Source organism: Strigops habroptila, chromosome 9 (genome assembly GCF_004027225.2).
Source record: "Strigops habroptila isolate Jane chromosome 9, bStrHab1.2.pri, whole genome shotgun sequence".
In the NCBI taxonomy this organism is placed as follows: Eukaryota; Metazoa; Chordata; class Aves; order Psittaciformes; family Psittacidae; genus Strigops; species Strigops habroptila.
Window position 1 is genome coordinate 8,715,367 of NC_044285.2, and position 23,944 is coordinate 8,739,310.

Sequence of the window (23,944 nt, forward strand, 5' to 3'; positions counted from 1 at the left end):
TGACAATCCAGCATGGAGAGATAGAAGAAAGCAACCAGGCAGCCCCAGTGCCTCTCCTTCTTGGCAGCCTGCCTTGCTCCCCAAGTGCCATTTTATACATAGCAAACGTAAATAATTCTGATGCACCTACAAACCCCTAACCTCTGTGCCTCAGAACCACTATGTGCTATCAAACTGACAGTGATTTCATGTTATGTGGCAAAGACAAAAACCCTGAGCGACAGCAGCAAGGTTGGGGATGTCAAGTGAAAGCTGTCACATTTATTTAGCTCCGTGATCCTCAAGACAATATGCATAAATACTGTCTTACTATCCCCACCAGCCAAATGTTCAGAGCTTTCTGCATCAGCCAGGGTCCTGCAGCTCCCCCAGCCTAGCTGATGAGCCTGCTATGATCTTCTCCTGACCCAGGAGAGGCTGGCAAGAAACAAAGTGCCATCTCCTCTTGTTACCAATGACACAGTACATTAAATAGCTTCCTCATCCTTTCCCACTGCAGCTGTAGCTAAAAGGGCAGTTTGGAGTGAAAGCAAAAGAGAATGGCTCCACGATGTATTGAAATGTGATTGTGAAATAAGAAGTTTGGGGACACTCACTGCCTCAACTCCTGCAAGCCTGCAAAGCTCACTTGCTTTTCCTATACCAATTAGTTCCAGCAACTTCAGTGAGCCCACAAGGACAAGGTTTGGTGTCTGAATGTGGCTGTGCTGGACAGGGGCCTGTATTATGCATCCAAACTCTTGCTTTTTACTTTTTCCTCCTATTTTGAACTCCCACACAATGAAACATTGACCTTGTCTCTCTCTGAGCACTTTGTTTCTGTACAGTTGTTAACGCTGGTTTCGAAGCCGCTTCATCATATTCTGGACTTTTTGTACACAGCTGTTCATCTGGTTTCATCTGCAGTGAAATCCATATGAGTCAAGCTAGTGGGTAAGCTCAGACAGCAAGATCAAAAGCTAATCCAAAGGGCTGTAAAGTGTTGTGACTAAACTCATATCTAACTGACCAAAGAAGAAGAATAATAATCAAAACCCCCTTTTCTACAAAGAATGCCTCAGAAAAGCAAAGCCACAAGGCGCAGAGGTTTTGGATAAAAAGTTTGCTTACATGGTAGCTGTTTGATTTATGAGGCACAAGGCATCCTAACAAAACAGAGTTAAAAAGCCCCAGTATTTAGCTTTAAAACCAAACATCATGGCTTCCCCTCAGCTTGAATGAAGCAGCAAGAGGTCATCAGCCACTGATAACGTTCTGTTATGCTGAAATGGCCTCTTAATTTTGTGCCTAAAGTAGAACTGGAGCAGCATTCATGCAGTCAGGCCTAACGTCACACTAACCAAAAACATATAAACATGCCCCAGGATCCCAGATAAACCTCCATGGTTAAACCTCGAGGCAGGACACCACTAAAAGCACCCACTGGTTTTGGTGGGGTGGAAGAAGGTAGCTTGTTGAGTGGGGCTGGACTTAATATCTGCATTTAAAACATTCACCAGATTTAGCATCCAGGTTTCCACTGTGAAAAATAGTGGCTTCAGTGTAGCTTTGTTGATGTCCATGGCAGGCCATGCCATATGGCATAATGCTGAGCCTACTGTGGTAGGTGATCAACCTAGGCATAGGTCTGCCACACACAAAGCCTGAGATGAAGAGGTTCATAGGTACTGTAGGCATGGTTTTGTTCACAAAACCACTTATCATTGAGAAAGTCTTCAGGTCATTCTGCTCCGCAGCTGGTCCTGGAGAATTCATGGATTTTTTAATGATGAAACAGAGTAGTTTGGTGAAAATAAACACACTGATTTATTGATTGAGAGAGGAGTTAAACATGTATGGAAAAAGTGAAGTTGCATTGGAAAAGGAACACAAAATGTGACAGTTTGATTGATCCCGATTGGAAATATTGCGGCCTATTACTATGAGGACTATCTCTTAATAGTGAGGTTTTTTCAGAGGAAAACTCACCGTCTTCTTCCCAATTTCCAGGATAGTCTGGAGAACACACAACCTTCCACCCAAGACCTTACTCAATCCATAAAACCTGCTCTCTACAATTCTTAGCATCTATTTATCATTTAACATAGTACCCCTAATTCACACAATATATTTGGATGTTATGAATAACCTGTGTACAAAATTACAGAACTTAGTTTGGAATATTATTTTACATAAAAAGAGCTGTTTTTCTGCAGATAAAGAGCTCACTGACTGCATTCTAGACTATCTTTAGACTATTACAATTTTGTATTTGGATAAAGGAAAGAACCATATACCAAAGTGACAGACATGGACTTTTTTTTTATTAACAGATACTCCCTTTATTTTAAGACAACTTCTTAATACTTCTTTATTTTAAGACAACAAGGAGCCAAGTAAACAATCAGAGTTATTGTCTACACTAAAATCAATTAAGGCTTTTTTCCAATCACCATTTTTTGCCCAGCTTACTATAGGACTTATCTGGCAGTTTCTTATTTTGCTCCTGGATGCACATAATACCTAAGTACTAAGAACTTTTGCCATAATAAGTATCTAATTCCAGAATGGATCAAGAACTGCGATTAGTAGACAGTTCACCTTTAAACTGGAATAATAAAACTGGTAAGTATCAAGAAATTTGTTCCTCAAAAGTATGATGAGAAGAAATGGTCCTTACTGTAATGAACAGTCACACATTCTTGTTTCTATTGATTCTAGAATAAGAATTACAGCAGATACTTGCTAATTAGAAGCAAATCAATGCAATCCTCACTATTACCACATTTACAATGTTGTTTTATTTTTCTTTTGTTCAATAGTGTATTTGTTGTTCCCAAAGTCACATATATGACTACGAAAAAGTTATAACTGATGGATCTGATGTCTTTGGTTGGTCACTCTGGAAGTGGGTTGAAATCAAGATACATTCAACAGCCTTCATAAAGGATTTCATCTACTTGGACGTCATTTTCTGCCACAGGCACTGATTCACAAATCTGCTCCCGAAAAGCCAAGGCAATCGTGTAAGGCTTTCCACTGGGATGTTTCATACATCTTTCAAGGTAGGTGTCATAATATCCTTTCCCTCTTCCCAGTCTGTTGCCTTTTTTGTCAAACCCAAGGCCTGGCATAAAGATAAGGTCAAGACCTCCTGTAGAAAAATGAAATAAACATTAGTAGATGCACTGTGGGTTTCCTGATGGCTGGACTACCTCCGCATAACTTCAGACATTTGCAAAAATGCAAGCTTTGTGTTTTGCAAAATCTCCCTTTGATCAGATGAAAAATACTTTGAATACTAAACCTGTAAATTTACATTTTTATCTATCAATTGCATACTGGATCAGCCACAAGATAATTAGACCTTGAAAAGCTTGAAGGGAAAAAACCTACATTATAACAAATCTATTTTATCATTTTAACCCCACGCTTCCAAATACTAATGATTATGACTCTAAATCCAGGCAGACACTGAACTCAGGGAAATTAAATGCAAGAGGAATCAGAAAAATCAAATGAACTTCAACATCAGATGCAAAAATAGGAAAGGAAAAAAGAATGAAAAGAACACAGAGAGAGAGAGCATCTTCTTGACACTACTGTAAGATGTCATGAACCTTCACTCAACCGCCCAAAACCAAAGAGCCTTGAATGCAATATATTCTGGAAGTGGATATTTGCCCTCTTGTATCAAGATCAAGATTTCAAGAATTGTCTCTTCGTGGTGTCAGGCTCCTCTTCTTGCAAAGGACTTTCTTCCTGAGCTTCCAGCAATTTTCACTGTTGCTCCAGCAGCACACACAGGCATGCTCCTTGTCTGCCCTGAATATCCCTCCTTCTGGAGGGACGTATGGGCTCCCCAAAACTCTTCTGAGATTGCACTTGATTGGAACTCAAAATCCGTTAAAAAACTGAAGCAAGCTGCATAAACTGCTAATCATCTGGACAAAACAGACCTGACCTGCTGGTGAAACCCTGACGAAAGTCCCCACCAACCACCTCCAGGTAAAAAGGTAAGATTAGCTAAGCCCTTTTTTCTTGCTTTGTTATACTCTGTACATGGATGTGGATCAGCATCATGCCAGGTAGCCAGCTACAATTTGCACTTGGCTGCCTACTTGTTTCGGGACTTGATTCACATCACTGCCAGGTAGGCAAAAGAAACTGGCTGCAACCACCAAGCATGGAGGCAGCCAGCCTGCAGGTTCCCATTCCTTATGCAAGGCTTGTTCGTTTAGTGTTAGAAGTCTTACAAGGACATCCTCTAAGCAAATGAGCTTGGCTGGCCTGGTGCTGACCGCTGAACCCAGGAACATCCCACTTACTAGTTTCACAATGCAAAGAAAGTCTTTCATTACTTGCTGCTGTACCAGACAGACACTTAAGGAGAGAAGGGCAGGAACGGTAGTGGAAAGCCAGCACAGACTAAAACACAGCTGACATGAGTCTGGAAAGAAAGCAAATGCTGTGTCTCAGTCCACTGCTTCTTCCGTCTTATAGGAACAGTACTTAGCCTTGAGCAGCTTTTTATAACTAGCTTCTGCTCCTTCACCAGGGCTAAGATGTGTCAGGTATTGCTTCGCTTTTCCTATGTCCAAGCCTACTCTCTCCTGCCACTTGGAATTGAGAGCCACTGATGAGAACACTCATCTATCATGACCTGATGACTTAATCAAAACATTGATATAAAATATGCAAGGCAACACAGTGTGAAATGTTTAGAGAAGATCAGTCTTGCAAATCTGGTATCATACAGCTCCGGCTTTTTTAAAGAGGTCAGGGCAGCAAGAAGAGGGAGTTAGCCAAAGGGCAGGCCACAGAATATTACTGGTTGAAATAATAAGGAGTCTGAGTGTTTTACCATGCTGCAGTCAACTTTTGGCTCATAGGACAGAGAAATGGCAAATGGCAAAGAGGAAACAAGGTACAAGGACAGAGGTATGTTCTGACCTGACAATAGATGCCATTTTTATCATTATCATCATGTACCTCATGTTGGATGTACCATATCACATCTCAGATAGAAACTAGGACCTAGATCTTATCCTCATTAGCAGGTCAAATCCTCCCCAAGTTACTCCTGTGCTCACTACTTATCCTCTAGATAATCTGCCTCACATCAGTTTTGTGTAGGCAGTCAAGTGGCCCAGAAACCAGTATGTACCAAACACTAACAATGCACAGAAAGAAACATACTCTGCCTTATGCTTTTTTTTGAGCTGTTTTCACTCCATGAGACTCTCGTGGCAAAAAGCAGGAAACATTTGCAGTCACTACTGCTGGCAGGTGAGAATGCACACAAGGGGCCAAGCTGCAGCCCAAAGGTGCCATTTCTCCTTACATTTTGTATTACAGACAGGATGAAGACAAGTCAGGGAAAACACTAAGGAAAGAGGGAATTGGCAGGAACAGTAGAGAGAAGAAAGATATTTTCTATATAGTTTAACTGATAGCACCAGGCACACTTGAGTGACTTCAGATATATTAAAGCACCGTGTTTTCTTCTGGGTTCTCTGGAGAAACAGACTGTATTTTAATGAGTCAGCTCCTCTATAATCATGGGGGTTTTATGCTGAGTAACTCAAACAAGCTCGTATAAATCTCAATATGAAAAATTATGCTCTAAATGCTGTAATAGTTACCCTTTTATTTTTCTTCTACTGGAGCACTGCAATAGTGACTGCCTTTGCTCTGACTCACAACACACTGTCTGATATCCATGCAACTCACACCACGCAAGATTTAAGTAAAATGCCAAGCAAGACTTTCAATAGAAAAATGACACAGCTACTCCGCAAGGAGCCCGAGGGCAGTTCAAGCATCATTAGCCCGAATCCTACCCCAGGATCAGAGAATCATAGGATGGTTAGGGTTGGCATCGGAATGAATGATAGAGAGCTGCATGGAGAGAACTCCTTCTCACCACATAACGGGGAGCAACAAAACCTCTTGTGGTGCCTGCGGCAGCACGGGGGAAGAGCTGTCACAGGATGAGAGGTGACACACAGATGAGACCAAGATTGCAGACACAGATGAGACCGAGATTGCAGACACATAAAATTACTATCAGCAATGAAAGTACATCAACAGGATGGCAGGTGAGGGTAAGAACATCTTATCCATCTTGGCACAGGGCCCTCATGCTCCCAGGCCCTTCCAGCCCTGCAGGACCACTGGTTGCCACTCAGGATGCCCTGCAAGCTTGCTCTGTTCTCACATCCTGCTCCCCGTGCTCCTGCAGACCGCTGTGTGAAATGGCATCCTTGTCCCTGATAAGGGAATACAGAGCAGGTACTTGGGCACCAAACACCACATCCATTTTCAGTGCCTCGTAAAACAGGCTAAGGGAGGTCTCACATTTGCCACTTACTTCTATGCCTCTCCTTGTAATGTCTGCTGTCCCCCACGTGTTTGCAGCTGTTAGTTAGTGGTTCTTGTATCCCTGAGGCTCCTGTGACTACAGGAGCCCAGGAAAGCACACCCACAGTCAAGAGGTAATCTGTGCTTCTCCTGGAATACTTGCTTGTGGCCTGCAAATTGCTAAAGGCTAAAAACACCGTCTCAAGCAACAATTTATTGCTTCATCTTCTGTGTAGAGAATATCAATGCTTCTTACACACTTTAACAGCTTCAGAACCTGCTATGTACAGGCACACTCTGCACTGAATTGCATATGCCTACATAGACATACCTTATGTTACACAGAAGCGAAATTATTTACACAAGGGCTCAGGAAATGCAAGATGCAGGTGTGGAAACTGCACGTCCCCTGACTTAACCAGCAGACCAAAACATGAGCATCTCCTCTCTGGTGTTTTAAATAGGAATAGACGGTTTCACTTCCTCTAGGCAGCTGCAGTGAACCTCCTTAGTTTGGCAGTGCATTTCTCATTACCTTCCATGATGATATCAGGTTTGATTTGTTCCCCAGGGAAGGATTTTCTCCTTGCACCTCATTACCGCTCTTCTCCTTAATCTGACGTTCCTATTTGAAATGCCAGCCGGCATTTTAAGAAGTGTTCTTGACAATGGTTAATTATAGAAGAGTCCATCAAACTGCACAGATACAGGTCATGTAAAGACTGCTGGGGACTTGTCCTGCCCTCAGAAGGAGCAGCTAGCATAGCCCTTGTCCTCCTAGGTTTGAAGGGGCTCCACAAGCCCACTGCCACCCACATGTGGGGTCATTCATCTCCCCCTGCACAGCTAGACAGTCCTAATGGAAGATGAAACTGAAACACTTTGGTCATACCAGCTTCTCATCCCTCACTGCCACTCACTTGTGAAGTGCCCGTGACCCATCAAAGTGGGAGCTAGGACTCTTCTGATGCTTGCCTCCCAAGCACTTACAAGAGGAATGAGACAAAGGCCGAGCTGCAGCAACTCCTGTGTCCCTCTAAAGAACAGCAATGTGCTCATAAAAATCATGCTGTCAGCACGGACACCTCCTGAGCTCAAGCCTACAAGAGGTCAACAGCAAACAGCTTTGTATGTCACTGCTGCTGCTCCTTACAGCAGCAGCTGTACAGTTTAAGCTTCTCCTTGAAGCACAGAAGTCTGTGCATCGTTTAGTCTATCACCACAAAGATGACTTGATCCTTCCAGCCTGGTACCTCGGGCAAGAACGAGGTTTTCAGCGGTTGGGTTTCTTCCACGCACAGCTTGCTCTGCGGTGGTAGTCAGGGACTCCCCACTTTGCTCGGATGTCAGTATTACATAAAGCACAGGACCAGAAGAACCAGGGCAAGAACAACTTTCTTTTTAAAGGAAAGGAGTGTGTATGGTGTTATGCACGACATAAACAACGACAGATCAGTCTACGTGCAACTGCTGCAGACCTGACATATTTGAAAGCTGTTCATTTACACAGAATGGAAGCTTACTTTGATCCTTTTCTGATCTAGCAAGGACCACAGTGGAGACAAAAACAAAGCCTTTTGCAGGAAAACCTTTTCAGAGTGAAAAGGGTGCAGTAACCATCATCTTCATCTGTTATCCTGGCACAGAGGAGAAAAATAACTCAAATCACTTGATCCTAACATTTTAAGTATCAGTCTTGGTGACATGCAGGGTATGAGCCAATGAGTTGGAATAACTCAGAAAGTTCTAATTAAGACAGAGTCATTACCATAACTTTAATTACTGTCAGCACCAGCATAGTTAGGCCTCTGGGGTAGGTGTTAACTTGGGTAGGTGTTGACTTCTCAACATGTACTCTGTAGGGCACAGATCATCATCTTGCTCTGTATTTACACAGCACCTAACAACTGTGGTCTGGGTTAATCACCAGACCTCAGGGAAAACAACTCCACAGAAGTAAATATTTCAATTATGCTGCAGCAAAATAAATCCCTTGACCTTTATGACTAGTGCAAAGTCTTCTCCCTAGAATGTCCTGGGTGCCCTCATGCCACTCCTGAGGTTGCTAACAGCTTGGTATTTCCTTCCAGATAAAAATGTTCTGCCCTTTGGAAAAAACCTGTCCTTGGTTTCAAGCACATCATCTCTGCTATTACACACTTGCCTTGGTATAAGGTCAGAAAGGGAAATGCCAGTTCTGTTCACTGCAGGCCTAATCCAAACCCTGCTGAGGTACGTGGTTCCCGGAAAGGCTGGGACTGCTTCCAGAGGAAACCAACTCCTTATCCTGACTAAGCCCTGGAGAAGCCAGATACTGTTATACCCCAATCAAATGAGCAAGGAGACAAAAACATTACCGTTTGCTTCAATTGATAAGCATTTGAAAAAAAGTCATTCATCCAAAATCAATGATGGGACTTCCAGTAACACAGGGGATGGCACACATAAACAGTTACATTGCTTAACTTCATCCAGCCAGTCTGCTAAAATGCAAATGCAATCACTTCAACAGAAATGAAACTCTTTTAAACAAATCCCTAAACGGAAAGGAATCTGGTAATTCCCATTCGCTCACATGATACGGCCTTTGAAAATTAGCATCAGAAGCTTGGCATAAATTCTCATCTCCTAGGAAACCTAAGAAACAACACAAAGGATCAGATCTTCAGTTCCCGTAAGTCAGCATTGCCCCGCTGACTCCCCTCTGCACCAACCTACATGAAACATATCCCAAGTTACTGACACAAGTTTGAGAAAAATAAATTCTTTTATCTTGTAGATATTTGTTGGTGGTTGTTCACCAACAGCTCCCCGTTGGTGCTCACTCTGTAGCCTTCTTACGATCCCAAATAGTTACTTAGCAGGACTAAAAGTTGTGTTTCATATTGGTTTGAAAACCCAGCTCATTTTAAACAGCAGTCAGTAGCTGTTCCTCCAGCTGTTTCCTTTTGTCTGACAGCCTTGTATGAACACCTTTAACTGTGCAGTACCACATCACTTCAGCAGGACTCACTGTTTTCTAACTATTCATAGATAACTGCTGCTTTAGAGGGAAAGCCAGAGGTGCTCGCTTTTTACCCAGCACACACTAGCCAGGCACAGGAATGAAAAATCAAAGTATCACATCCAAATCTCACGGGCTCCATCCATGCTCTCCTGCTATGGTCACATGGTGAGGCCCTCAAGGCTAATGCTCACCTCATCCAGGGAGGAATGCTTTTTTAACACCCAGGGCAATCACTTGCTTTATTTTCATTCCTATTTGTATATGGAATTGCAGGCACCAGGAAAATTTCGTGTCCTTTTGTCTTCTAAAAAGCTCTTTACCCACATCTATGCCCACCCATAACCCACCCATCTACCTTTTACATGCATACAGATGCCAAGCAGACTATCTCCTCTGCAGTCCCTGTGCCCAGGTAACTGGTTCACAAGCATGACTGAGACAGCTTCTGTTATTACTTCAGTAAAATATTTTGCAGAAAATAGAACCATCAGCAGAATCTACAAACAAACACTGAGCAACTCAGCGTTTATCTATCTACTCATCCATGTCGGTGCTTTGTGTCAGCATGAAACATCGGTCTCCACAGTTCACACTTGCCCTTCTGAACTACAGCATAATAAAATATTTATACTTCCCCCTGAGAAGCTACATGATAGCCATCAGTCATACAGGTTTAAAACAACCAAGTGGCAGCCACTGTCCTGCTATTAAACCTGCAAAACACACTAATAGAGCTGCTTGATCATCTCCTGTGTTACTAAGCTGGGATCAAGCAAATACCCTCCTATTTAAAACAAAATCTTATCCATTCAGTGCCAATGCATTCGAAAGGGTAAGTGCACTGCGCAGCACCAGCTGCAGCACGTCAGCCCTGCATAAATGAACCTATCCTGCTCCACAGACAAATATCCTTTCATGTGTCATCAGGGAAGCTACTAAGACTTTCGTTCAAATCTAGCTGGTTTCACAACGTGGGAAGAGTGTGCGAGGCCATAACCATTGCACTCATCTCCCCTGAGGTTTAAGCTAGCTGAGGTCTAGAGTCTCATTTTCAGAATTTGCCAAATGCCTACCCAAAAGAAAATCTGAACAAGTACTTTTCTATTTCACTATTATTCATCAAGTCTGTGTAAGCCCCATAAATAAACCAAAACCACTCAATGCCACCTACAAAAATGTCTGGGTTTGCAAATTCAGAGTAAAGGAAATAATTACTTAGAAATGTTTTAGGTATTAGTCTGAGAAAAATGACTTATCTGCTCCTGATATTCAGATATGTGAGCAGAGTTAGAACAGTCCGATTGGGAAAACAAGGGCAATGAAAAATGCCTAGTTCAAAGGCTTGCACCTGGGTTCTCCTGTGATTTTAAACCACCAAAATACTCTGAAACAAGATGTACCAAGGAGCAATTCCAAAGAGAGGACAAACGACATTAGAGCCACTTTAGAGCACATCAACACATCTTGTAAAATCAGCAAATGCTGACTGCAAATCTGCTCCTTTAGAGAGACTCTCAAGGCACTGGTGCTTGAACTCTTTCTGTTGGGATTGTCCTAACATTGTTGCAGCCTAAAATACAAGGATCTTTGTGTATCTTTCTGTGGTTTTATATTGCATTCTTTAAGATCTTACCAGCTACACTTCCTATAGTGTTTATCTGAGAACTTACTTAAATACTTCCACTTGATACATGTGCATGTGCACTACTTCATTTCTTCATTTCTTCTTGATCCTCTTTTGCATGCTGCTGTCTGGATATTTTTAAGTCAAAATATAACAGAAGTGAATCATTCGGGGATTTTTTCAGTAAATGCATCACTATCAGCATTTCCAATGCCCTTTGACTCACTCAGCCTATCATGAGATAGACAGAATTGCTTGTGAAATATAAATGGTTAAGACATCAACTTCCTTGTCAGTGTGTAAACCTGACTCCTGTAGGGACTTACACCGCTTGATGGGAACATTAGGCATGTTTACAGGGAGGGTTTATTGAACACGGAGAGTCAGCTGGTTTGGAGGTGATGGTACCTTCACTGTTAGTGTCCAATGTGTTAACATCACAACAGCTGAGAAATCCTGCTTCTTCTATCACTAGATTTTCTTTTATCTTTTTAAGCTTGCACTGCTGATAAACCCCAACTCTCCCTGGAATTCTGCACCTCCTTCACTCCAACTCCTGATTTTTTGGAAACATTAGGCTGGAGAACTTGTTCTCCTGTGTGCGTGAGTACAATGCCTGGATGAGATTTTAATTACAGGATTAAATTACACCAATGCTCCATAGCAAATGTATGGAATACTGACACCTGCCGGCAAAGGGCTTCATGTCACTCCTGGACAGGAATTTGACCTCCACCTACAGCCCAAAAGCTGATACCCATCTCAAATGCACAACAGCCAGCACAGGCAAGAACTGAGTCCAGTTATGATGCCAAACATGAAGACCAAGAGCTATCCTTACATCGTGGAACAGCAGCACGAGTCTCCTGCTCCCTGAAAGCCAGTGGCTCTCAGCCAGGTCCAAGGAATTTCCCACTGTACCGGGGAAATGACAGTGTATTTTAAATCTCAGCAAAGACAGCAGGGATTAACTGTGCCAGGAAGAGAAATCTTTTGTAGCTGGAAAAGTGCTGACCTGATTTAATAGCCCACTAAGCTGGCAGAAAACCAATCCCAGGAAAAAGAAAGAAAATAAAGTAGTGATTTTATGCCAGATTCATGAGCTGCATCTGCTCAGCAGTGACTACCAGAGATGGCTCTGGGGTTGGGAGGATAAGGAAAGCACAGAGCTGGATAAGAGCATCAGGACTGTCCCTTCTGGCACCAGCCAGCTGCTAGCAGGGCTCAGGCCTCCCATCAAACTGCACCTTAAATCCACATTACCCTACACAGGTTGGCAGCAGCAAAAAGCTCCCTCTCTTGTTCTTGGGATTGTCCAGGTTATGTGCACAAAGGCACTGGGATGACCTTGGTCCTGGCTCTTCCTTTCCAAAAATGAAAACAAAGGGAGACAAAAGTGTCTGCTTGGATTAATTACCGCAGCCAGAGACAGTTGCATGTTTGCATTTCCCCTGTATGAGTTTGTTGTACAGACTCACGCCATCCTCCAGAAATTAACCTAACCTCTTACTTGCTTTTGAGAGACTCCTGTCTCTAGGAAACAGTATGAAGAAAATGACAGTGCTACTGTTCATACTCAGTGTAGCGAAATTAAGCCCTCTTTGAAACAAAACACTTGAGAGTCACTTGCAGTGGATTTATAGTGCTTGCCTATGTCGCTTTCACTTCTCTTTAAACTTTAATTGATTACAGCAGAAGTAATCTTTTTAGTTGTTTTGCTGAGTGGAAGGGGAATGTTTTCTGCAAGAAGGCAAACATGGATGTGACACTTCAGATGATTACAAGGAAAAGCACTCTTTAAAAGCCTTAATGAACTTTATGAAAGCAAAGAGCTGTAGTGTTCCAGAGCTCTCCGCCCTCCAGGTTCACTGCAGGATAACCTGGCACAGGCAGTATTCAAATTAAACCACACTGTGTCCACAGTTTCGTCTGCACCAAGGTAATTCAGGACGTAAGACATCAAAGGGCATTACAAAGTGATGCCACATAAACACATCGACTTCTGCATTTCAGAGCATTTTTTAAAAGCCTTTCAAAGAAAGGGGCTCCATGTCATCGTGCCATAGCTGTCACTGAACAACAGCATGGGGAGAAGCTCAGCCAAAAGCCTCTGCATTCACCTAGCAAATTGGGTGCTGATTGCTATGAAGCTGTTTCAGAGAGTTGTGGAAGCTGGTGCAGACATCAGGGGGAAGGGCAGACAACAGCTGCAGGGGAGAACAATCCCAGCACTGGTGATGGAGTCCTATGTCTTTCAACTGAAGGCTGGGATGCAGAAAAACCCGGAGCAAAACTTGTTATCACAGCTGGGTCCAACACCTGAAATATTTAATTTCCAAGCAAGCATTTTCCAACTCTACCTGTTACGGAGCATGCCAGGCAGAATAATGCAAAATTATTTTATGGATCTTTAACACTGGGACAGGCATTTTTGTAATGATGCATCATTATGGGATACTTGTGTGGAAACCAGTAGAAAAGATCTGCCTGGTGAGCTGGTTTGAAAAGCAGTGTTATGGTATATACAGAAAGAATTAACATTTACAGTGCTGCTACTCATATTTCACAGTATCTCTTTACTTGGGCATAACATTTTCTCTCAGGCATCTTTTCTCCAAAATAACATCAGAGAGATTGCAAAAGAAAAGAAAGAGCACTGGTCGGGACTATTACAGATCTAGAAAAGCTTCTACATGAGAATAAAAAACCACACAAAGTTTGAGAGAAAAAAATACAATAGATATAATACAGCTTTAACTGAACAATGAATAATGGAAAGAAATCAAACATCCTTATTTACTTTTCATCACAGAAGAACGAGGTATCACTTGAACTGAAAGCAGCAGATTTATAATGAATACAAGGAACACAGTATTTCACACACTGTAGGAACATAATGTAATATTAACATAATAAGGAACATAATATTTCACATTACGACTAACTAACCAGTACAACTCACAGCTGCCAGAAGGCAGCAGAGCCAAGGGCTCAATACAAGTAAAATGAGATGCTTAGAGCGACGCTCGGAATGCCCACAGGTAAACAGAAACCAGAACCTGCCTGTAAGGGGATGAGCCAGGACTGCAGCTGCAGAGGTGAGAAGGAATTTCAGGTATTGCTACATAGCTGCAAGTTGTGAGATCTGACTCTTGTAAAACACATGACACTGGATTGCATGCCCAGTGCTTTGATCCTGCACTGTGTGAGGGGAAGCATCCTCTCTTCACGAGAAGACTCATCACCAGAATGTTAATGCCTCCCTTGCACTGAATTTGTCCTCCTTTGCATATCAAAATACTATGGCTCATTGTCTCCAAGCAGAAGTTCATTCCAAACTTTAAATCATTTCATTAAAAAATAAATTACATTAGGAGCTAAGCCTTGATTTTCAATTTTGTTTCATGCCATGCTCTCAGGTTTTCTTTTTTATGACCAGTGTAAAAAGATTTTAAATTATAATCTATCCCTTGACATATTTTGTACTGTAAGTTTTAATCAAGTTTCCCAGAGGAAAAGAAAATCTAATAGTGCCCTCAATCACTTTACAATCTCGTTTGGGGTACTTTTGTTTTTTTCCTAAGCAGTAATATTTAACATCTCCGCTTTTCTCACACCCATGTTTCATTACATCCAGATACATTCCAATCTGCATAGATCTCATTTAAATATTCGGCTACCCCAAGCATTATTTACTACATGTCTTTTATCAGAATGATTAGCATCATTTTGTATGGTCCCATTGTGCCTTCATGGACAGCCACACAACATTTAATGGAGCCAAAGTAGCATATTAGAACTTCTCTGTGCTTCAAGACCCAACATTTTCTCCTCACACTGTTTTTTATTTCCAAACTGTAATGTGTCTCATTTTTCAAACCCTCCCATTTCTCTTGCATCTTTTTTTTGGGCGGGGGAGCAGGGGCAACCCATTATTTTTTTGTACATCCCACTTTATTTCACAGCTGTAAATTAAACCTATTCCTCTCAAGACTGTACTGCCACCACTTCAGTCACACTCCTAAAGAACTGTGCTAAAATTTGGAATAATGAAGACTGCTGGCATCACAAGGCCATCAGTCCTGGCAGCAAATGCAGCCTCTTTGAATGTATGAATAAATAGCAGGAGTTTAAAGATGGATGAAAAACTGTTTCTGTGGACTAAAATGTTTCTGCGGACTAAAATGTTTCTGCAGGGCAAATCCCAGTGGCAAAGTTTAAAACAGGGCTAATGGTCACTCATACTACTTGAGGTTGCTTCAAACTGCAGCCTAGAGGTAGCCAGCATTTTCCTTGCAAGAGGATCACACTTCCCAGCAAAAGTAGCCTTTATAAACCAAATACAATCTACAGCAAGTAAGCTGTCCCTGCCTGCTTCTGCTGTATGTTGTAATTTAAGCTACAGCAAATCTCAAGGTGTTCTGGAAGTTATAAGGGCAGAAAGATATAACTATCCCCAATCTTAAAAGCTAATGTTCAAAAGGTTATATAAAAATGAAGCTGCAAGAGGTTGCTGCTAGACATACATTAGTATTTCCTCACTTTGTTTGAAACTTGTATCTTTCCTTATTGCTAATGACAGATGTACTGTTATTGAAAGAATGGATTATCTTGTTAATATTTCACTAATTATCCTGAAGGTACAACACAAATATTGTGATCAGCCACCAAAGTCTCCAGTACTGAAAATGCCAGGAGTCTCCAAACTAAATTACAAGTAGAGTTCTTAATACCTTCATTTCTGGAAGCAAAAATACATTAAGCTTTGTAGAGTAGTAGCAGATTATTCAGCATACCCCATTAAACTATTTAACAGTGAAGGAGTTTTTCTAAGCCAGTGAAAAAGAGAAAGAAGCCAGCACAGTGGGGAAGGAAATGAGTAAACTGGGATGGGGAATCTCGTGTGCGTGGAAGCGGACAAGTGAAAGAAGACAAAAGCACATGATCTCCTCCCTTTTGGCAGGGGCAAGTTATCCGTGTTGGCCACAAAATGACAGGCTGGGACTGAGAGCAGGGGGAAATGGTGAACATGGTCAGAAAGGCCAGAGAAGGACACTTGGAGAGGGAGATTCAGACAGAATGGGCAAAGAGCAGAAGGATGGAAAGGGGCATTGTGGGGGCAGAGAAATTAAGCTGGGAAATGGGGTCTAGCCCAATGATGAGGCAAGTCTGAGAAATGGTCATTTCAGAGGGAACATAGAAGAAACCATAATGTTTGGAAAAACAGGCAAAAGAGTCTGTATTCAGTTGGGGCAGATCCTTTGCACAACTCAGGCTGGAATCAGGATCCTGAGCCTCTGCTGCTTCTCCACCAGCAAATACTGGTTAATATCTTTAAGTCATTGAACACTGTAGTGATAAACAGCCCATACAGAAATGAAGAACTCTGTCTCCATACCAAGGATTGAATAATGCATGGTAGTAAAGGCCTGCAGCTCTAACTTGAACAGAGAGAAAGCAAATGACTGAGCACATACTACTTAGTAGCATTCACGAACAGCAAGCAGTGTTCATCTCCTGCATCTTTAAAAGAGCCCGTATCACCACATCTGGGTTCATCTTTGAATGGGCCCAGATCTGATAGGCAAAGACTATGTAATAATGTACTTAAAGGCCAGGGCAGAATTTACACAGAAAAAGAGGCTGATTTAAGTTTGTACACATAATCCCATTTGTTACGTTTCTTAGGAGAGTGGCTCACAGTCCATCAGAGTAACCAGATCCAGAGCTGTAATTTCTAATGACTCTTTATTTTTCGGCTAAGGAAAAATATCTAGGCCAAACCCCTTCTCCCCATTACCTAGGTGAATGTTTTAAAAGTTGTCTGTAATTCACTGTACACCTTCAAGTATTAGTCAGTAGTTCAGTTACGAACACTTAAGTATAATATTTGCTCAAGTCCAAGACTTCTAGCTGAAATTCTTCAGTCCAAAGTCGGCCACCTGCCTTCCCTTCAAAGAAGCCACCTCCAAGAATTTTACCATATGGAGGTAACTCAATCCAGTCTTTTGAGTCCCAGCTTTTTGCCCACAGTTCTCAGAGCAGGTTTAAGTAATAATAAATGTCATTACAAGTTAGGAAACCTATGTCCGGCTGGCTGAATCACACCGCCTCCCTAAACCACACTGAAATTAGAACTGCTGGGGAAATGTCCTTTTAAATTTCTGTAGGAGTCATGATAAAAAGCAAACAGGGAGCATGGTTTTATCTTATTTACTCCTTCCAAAGTTGTGCAAGGTATTTACACTCCTGTAAACAATGACTGCAACCCACCTGAACTTTCATCAAAAGCATTACCTTGGGCAAAATCTGATACCAGTGCACATTTATAGTGCTGATGGGCAAGGATACAAATGAGAATTGGTACGTATTAAGAAAATGTACCACTGGATTGCTCCAGAAGTTGTCTAAATCTTTCAGTAGGTATAGCTGGAAATGAACCAAGTCATACACCTACATACATCCCTACTCCAAACAAAATATCTGAACTTCTTTCACCTTTGCTCTTTTACTGTGTCCATTTAGCCTAAAGAAAGCAACTTTTCATATGAGGATTACTGTCACCCGTGCGCAGTAAAGATAACAGACTTTCTACTACCAAAACTGCAGAGATCTTTGTTTATGCCAACAAGGTGTATGTAGTGTACTGCCAAGATGAAAATAGGTAAACCCTGATCCAACAGCAAATGGGCTGTCTTCAAGAAGAGGGTCTATTCAAAAGGAGGGGTTCACATCTATTAGCCACTGCCTGAGCCCTACCAAAGCCCGGGAAACTCTATGCAAAAATTATACCTACTCTAATGTTTGAGCTACTCTTCACAATAACCATGCCTGAAGTTTTAAGGACTGTGTGAATTTAAGCTTTTTGTCATGCAAAATGAATACACTCAGAAATGACATGACTTATTTATGTACCTGCAGGGTATTTCTTGGAAATTACATAGCAACTTATGCCAGCGATGGGAACATTACTAACGTAACACCGTGTTATCTCCTTATAACAATGTAAATGCCTCAGATCACCACAGTATTTGATAACATCACAGAGATAAATGTTTCATCCATGCATAATGCCAAGAATGGAGGATGGATGTAGTAGCAAGGCAATTTGCATTCCTGCAAATGTACCCAAGTTCAAAAAAATATAACTGACATAAAAAAATACAGCAAAAGGAATTTAAAGACACATTGAGATGCAGTGTGTGTTTCTGTGGGAACAAAGTCTGATTATGCAATACTGAAACAAACCTAACCTTATTCTCTAATCTACAAAAACTGTCCAAGGTCTGACATCCAATCCAAACCAAATTATTCCTAAGTTACTGAGTACAGACTGAAATTGAGCTTCAGGCAGAACAAGTTTGCTGTGGACACACACCAGTTGTTACAACTGCTCTCTTGGCATCTCTTTGTAGACTGCAGTAGCTCTTTTGGCATTGCTCTCTGCCCATATCCATATCCTGGTGCAGACAATGGAACAGCAGCTCTAGAACTAGCCAGGTACCAAAGCTTGCTCCTGCCTTCCTCCATCACCTTCACCACCTGGCACCTGGGCTGCCCCAACAGCTACATCTTAGTGCACTCTACACCAGGTACTCCTTGCTCCCATCATACCTAAAACTGTTGTGTGTTTACTCTGTGATCTCTGCAACAGACTTGTTTCATTCAATGAACAGCAGTTCATCAGTAGCAGAACAGCTTGTCCCAAGTGCCTGAACCCTGGACATTTTAAGGGTTACCTTCAAAAGCCCCCCACATCCCACCAATATACACAATTTTTTGTCAAAAATTAGGAAAACAAGTTACAGTGCTAAATATTAAATGTAAAGAAGATGGTTGTATGAAGCACTGAAATTCCTTGCTAGCTAACAGGTCAACACAGAAATGATTCTGAAATAGGAAAGAGGTATAGATCAAAAATAAAAGAGAAACAAACACAGTTAAGTGTTCTGGTAAAAAGTACGCTGGCATCCTGAAGCAAATACAGACCCAAGTTCAACCAACCAGAGTCATATAAAAGTTATGTTCCTCTACCAAGCATAAAAACGCTGGTAAGTCTGTGAGGTGTGGAAGCTATCTGCATGGTTAATTTCCACCCAGAGAAAATTTTCCTAGACTGTTTCAAGCTCGAGTTCAACATGAGTTTTCCATTAATGACATTAAACATTTCTTCAGATGTTTCAAGAAGATATTAATGTCTTCACAAAAAAGAATGCAAATATTGAATGCAGACACAGAAGTAAGTTTGTTTACATGTTTGTAGAAGTTGGGTAATTTTAGGCTAAGACAGAGAGAGGTTATTTTGGGACTAAAACACACATGCCACTAGCTAGATAGATCTAAACCAACCTTACTTTTCAACCCTATGAAGAATCCAGTGCCTGAGACAGCATTATAAAATCAAAATGTAAGAGAAGAATGACGGAAAAGATTTGCAATATTCATCCAGGCCTACAGGAAAGTCTTTTTATTTTCAGACAAAGGTCTCAGTCTCGAGAGATGTTCTGCATGGGCAGGCTCCGTATCAGCACTGTGATTCATCCATGCAATACAATTTGCAGGATCAAAGATTTCAGAGAATTCTCATGTCAGCCTACAGGCACCACCTGAAAAGTTCGCCACCTTTCAGGCAGCGCAAACTAAAGTTCTCAGAGTGCATCCTAAAACTGTGAATCCCTGTGACTTTCAATGGCAGCCTAAGCCACTCCTGGCAAGCCCATCTCCTTCATGAGCCTCTATGTTATGCTTGCTGAGACTGTGCTGAAGATATCCATGAGGTGATTTCCAAGGATATCCAAGAAGCTGATTTATTTGCAGGGTTGAGTTTCTTTCAGTTGGATCAACTGTGCAGTCTTGTTCCTGCCCTGCTGACACATCACGGGGGCACAGGCTAGAGAAAAACAGGCAAGAGAAAAAAGCATCTGCTTACATTGACTTAAGCACCTCTACAACATGTAAAACCAAAGTGTAGCATCTCATTTCACTCTTCCTATCAATTTCCTACAGGCCTCCAGGCTACTCCTGCTTAACATCCGCACAATAAGGAAGAAAACACTCACCACCAGCAAGAGCTTCCTCTCTTGCGCTGTCACCATCACTAGGCTGAAGAATATTCCAGGATGTCAAAGTAAGTGATGAAATGTCTTCAGCTGATGATAACTTCAGCATGTCCATGTGATTGCTGTGAGGCTTGTAACGTGGGATGAAACACTCTTTGCCTTGCTTAAAAATGTCCTTAATGATTTCTTCTGTCTGGATTTCATCTGGCATACTTAGGAAGATTGCAATTCTTTTGGATTCTTGATACTTGGGATGGCCAATCACCTACATGGGAAATTGGTGCAATCTGTTTATGAAAAGTTTATGGAAAGTACTTTTCTTAATTAAACACACAACTGGAGCAAAATATCCATTGAAAAGGGTAGAGATACAAACTACCATGCATCATAAAAAGAAGAAATTGACTTTGTTTCCTACTCCAACATTTCCATCATCAGCATAATGAAAATAGGTTAAGTTTTTGCACCTAGTGAACAAAACATTGTAACACAGGTTTGGGCCAGCAAAAAAAAACCAATTTAGGAGACAATCTCCTAATCCTTTAAATGTTTGTGCCATACAGTGCAGACATCCTCAAATGCCCAACATCACCGGATAAAGATACAGCAGGTCAGAACTACCAGCTTATGCAAGACACGAGGTTTTTGCATTCCTTTTCTTCCACCCTTTTTACACGCTGCATCTCTCACCCAGGCCTAGGTAGAACGAGAAGTTTAACAATGATAATAACTCCAAAGAAAATTAGCATCAGAGTAGATGACTGCAGAGCACAAAATCTTCCAAGGCCAGGTCCCTCTTTCTTTCTTTTAACCTGAAACGCCTTCCCTGCAGCAAGTTTAAATACATGACTTCAAACATCACCAGCTTCTAACAGGGGATCTTATTACTGCACATTTTTCAGAGCTTGAAGGAAAAATGGCCTTGCCATTTTTTGATTTTCATGATATTCTCTGGGCTGGGCTTATAAAAGCGTGAATATGGGAAGGAAAACAACACTTCTATGGTGAAAAAGTGTTAGTGGATCTATTCCTCATTGTCTCTGCCCCATTCCAGTTTGAATTCCACATTAAAATTTTAGAGGAGGTTTTTAAATGTTTGTCTTCTCATTCTCTAGTAGCATACATAGTTTGTTACTTACATCTGGTCAAAACAAATACAAATGTGTTCTTTCTCATTTAAATGTGATTTATTTTTACTCCACACTTGCAAAAATCTGTCCAAAGTATCAGACAATGGAGAAACTGTGCTTATCTATCTGTGGAAGAGAGAGCATCATATCCTCTGCTCTATGTTTGTGTAACTGCAGGGTAACTTGCTCTTCTGAGCTTTAGCCTTTGCCCTGGCCTGAGAGATCAATAATTGCCCCTGTCCAAGCTGAGACAGGCTTATCACTCCTTTTTTTCCTTTCTTTCCAGCACAGCAGTGAAAAGCCCAGGCAAAATATTCAGAAGATGGATATATCTTTGTAAGGCAAAAAAACCCCAAACCTTACTGCAGACCAAATTATGGTAATGTGTTGCTGGTTGGCCATAGAAACGTCTTCACAATTCAAACCCATATTTTACTTCCTTTTGTAATTTGCCCAACATTACACATGGATTTTTCCACATAAGTGATTGAGCTTTTAAACAACAGAATTTCCATAGTAGCTTTTGTTTGAAAGAAGGGCTATTTAGTCAAATTGCAGACTCCAGACAGTGCCTCTGATTCATGTTGTTGAGGGCCTCCAGAGCCGAATCTTCTCATGGTTTTGGAGAAGAGAGAAACTGAGACATGAAACTCTTCTCTTTCAAAGTGGTGCTGTGGGCCCCACACAGGTCCAATCTGCTCTGACATGTCCAGTAACACATTGATTATGCCGTGTAGAAAAAAAAAAAGAGGTTGAAGATGTCAAACCACACAGGAAGACACAATTTCGGATGTTTTCAGAACTGTGAAGATGAAGCCACTATGACTCGGAGCATTTTCTGAGAAGGGTGAAAGATTTTCCACTCTTAGCAAATATTACCTGCCCTTTGCTCACCAACTGATGGCTATTTTTGCAGAATCAGACCATGCAAACAGCATGACGTTAATCATGAACATTAAAAAAGAATAATCACCCAGAAGCTAATGAAATACCTGTGGCTGGGTCAGCCCATGAAACTGCTTCGCTTTGAATTTAAAGATCACTTTGAGATGAGATTTTACAACTAAAAATATTGTTCAGGTGTTATAAAATAACCTACTCACTTTTATTAGCTGCAAGCAGTGATATATGTTATAAAGCTACATTTTCGGCCTTATAGTATTCCAAGTGGTTTTTTAGCACTTTCAATAAATTCTTCATGTCTGCAGTACTACTGCCCTGTACAGAAGCTGACTCTACTTTCTGCCATTTGCACACCACCACTCTGTCTCAAGCAAGCTCAGGACTTCCAAGTTGTGTCAGAATATTAAAATAGCAAGATAACACCAATTTATATGTCATATTTCCCGATGCCTTCTTTTAAGCAAAACAAAAGCTGTATCTTTTAGTGTGCTCTCACAAACAGAAGTGCTCTGTTGCTGAGTTTAGACAAAGGCTGAGGGCTCCTAAAACCTGGTTCTACATGGGCTAGATGCTTATAAAGTTGGCTGAGGACTCTGCAGTTTGGAAGAGGATGCATGCCAGTATTTTCTAAAAACAGAGATTTTAGTCTTGGATGTGTGATTACTAAAATGCAGAAACATGATAGGACATTACATACATATATTTAAAAAAAAAACATTCCCAATTAAAAAAAAAAAGGGTTACATGAACTCCTATTAAGCTTCCTATGACCTGAAGTTCCCGTGCTGCCACATCCCTCTCATTAAGTGGCTACACATTAGTATTAAGTCTATAAAATGATTTGCGATCGTCTGGCAGGAAAATAACAATACAAATGTAGATCATCTCGAAATACCCGCTGGTGCTGCAAAAAGCAAAAACGAGGACTGTGCTCTATGACATGCAGTAACTGCAGAAGAAAATTTTATTGTGTTTATTAAAATGATAAAATACATCCATATAAAAACTTTGTGATCCAAAAGCAAACAGGGCTTTTCAAAAGTACATGCCAATACCATGCTGTGCTAGGATACCGGTTAGATAAACCCCGCTTGGTATCTTTTAAAGTGTAAGAATTAGGTTAGAAATAAAACTGAATGGAAGAAATACCATGGAAACATACAGAAGGGGAACGACAGCCAAATGGAGAGGCCAAACGAGAGGCCAAATGGACACACCTGCTGAATATTCATCTGTATTGCTAGGAGCTGGCCACAAAGCCGCGCTCCCATAAGGAACCCAGAGAACCCCCTCCTGCTTTACACACACCCCATGCTTCCACTCGCTGATGGCCAGCACCAAAGCCACCAGCCCGGCTCCCCGGCGCTCATTAGGAGCGGTGAGGGGAGCAGGCCGGGGCCGAGGCGGAGCTTCCCCGCCCGCTCCCCGCAGGGGCCCGGGAAGGCCGGGGCAGCGCTTGAGGAGCTCAGCGGGTCCCCTGAGTCACCGCCTCGTCCCCCAGCGCCGCCTGGAAAGTCCCCGCCGGGCTTCCCCGCGCAGGGCCGGGGCCCGGCCCGGCTCCTCGCCGCTCCCCCCGCCGCCCCCGGGCCACTCTTCCTGGAAGCCGGGCGCGGTCGCACCCACCTCGCAAGCGAGCAGGCGGGACTGGCGCTGCTTCTCCGCCGCGCCCAGCGCCCGCAGCCGCTGCCGCAGCTCCCCGCGCAGCGCCCGCTTAGCGGCGCGCAGCGCCGCCGCCGCCATCTCGCCGCCCTCCCCCGGCCGCTCCATGCGCCGAGTGAGCCAGGCCCAAGCGCCGGCCTCGCCCTCTCGGGGGCGGCCCGCTGCCGGGGCTGGGTGTCAGCCGGAGCAGGGCCGCTGCTGTGGGGCGTGGGTGGCAGCC

The 23,944-nt window shown here is 42.3% G+C and overlaps 1 protein-coding gene across 3 annotated transcripts; it reads right to left on the minus strand.

Annotated features, from left to right (window-relative positions):
• Positions 1-1,787: 1,787 nt before the first annotated feature.
• On the minus strand, positions 1,788-23,921 carry LOC115612537 (5-formyltetrahydrofolate cyclo-ligase-like). Of its 3 annotated transcripts, none has more exons than XM_030496856.1 (3): positions 23,689-23,921; positions 20,033-20,297; positions 1,788-3,133 (listed from the first exon to the last, which is right to left on the minus strand). In XM_030496856.1, the coding sequence occupies exons 1-3, from the start codon at positions 23,830-23,832 to the stop codon at positions 2,910-2,912; spliced, it is 633 nt and encodes a 210-aa protein (XP_030352716.1). In that variant the 5' UTR covers positions 23,833-23,921; the 3' UTR covers positions 1,788-2,909. The 3 variants fall into 3 exon arrangements, with proteins under 3 accessions (XP_030352716.1, XP_030352719.1, XP_030352718.1); XM_030496859.1 differs by having other exon boundaries at positions 20,033-20,319; positions 23,689-23,754; XM_030496858.1 differs by lacking the exon at positions 1,788-3,133 and adding an exon at positions 13,527-19,837.
• Between the last annotated feature and the right edge of the window lie 23 nt (positions 23,922-23,944).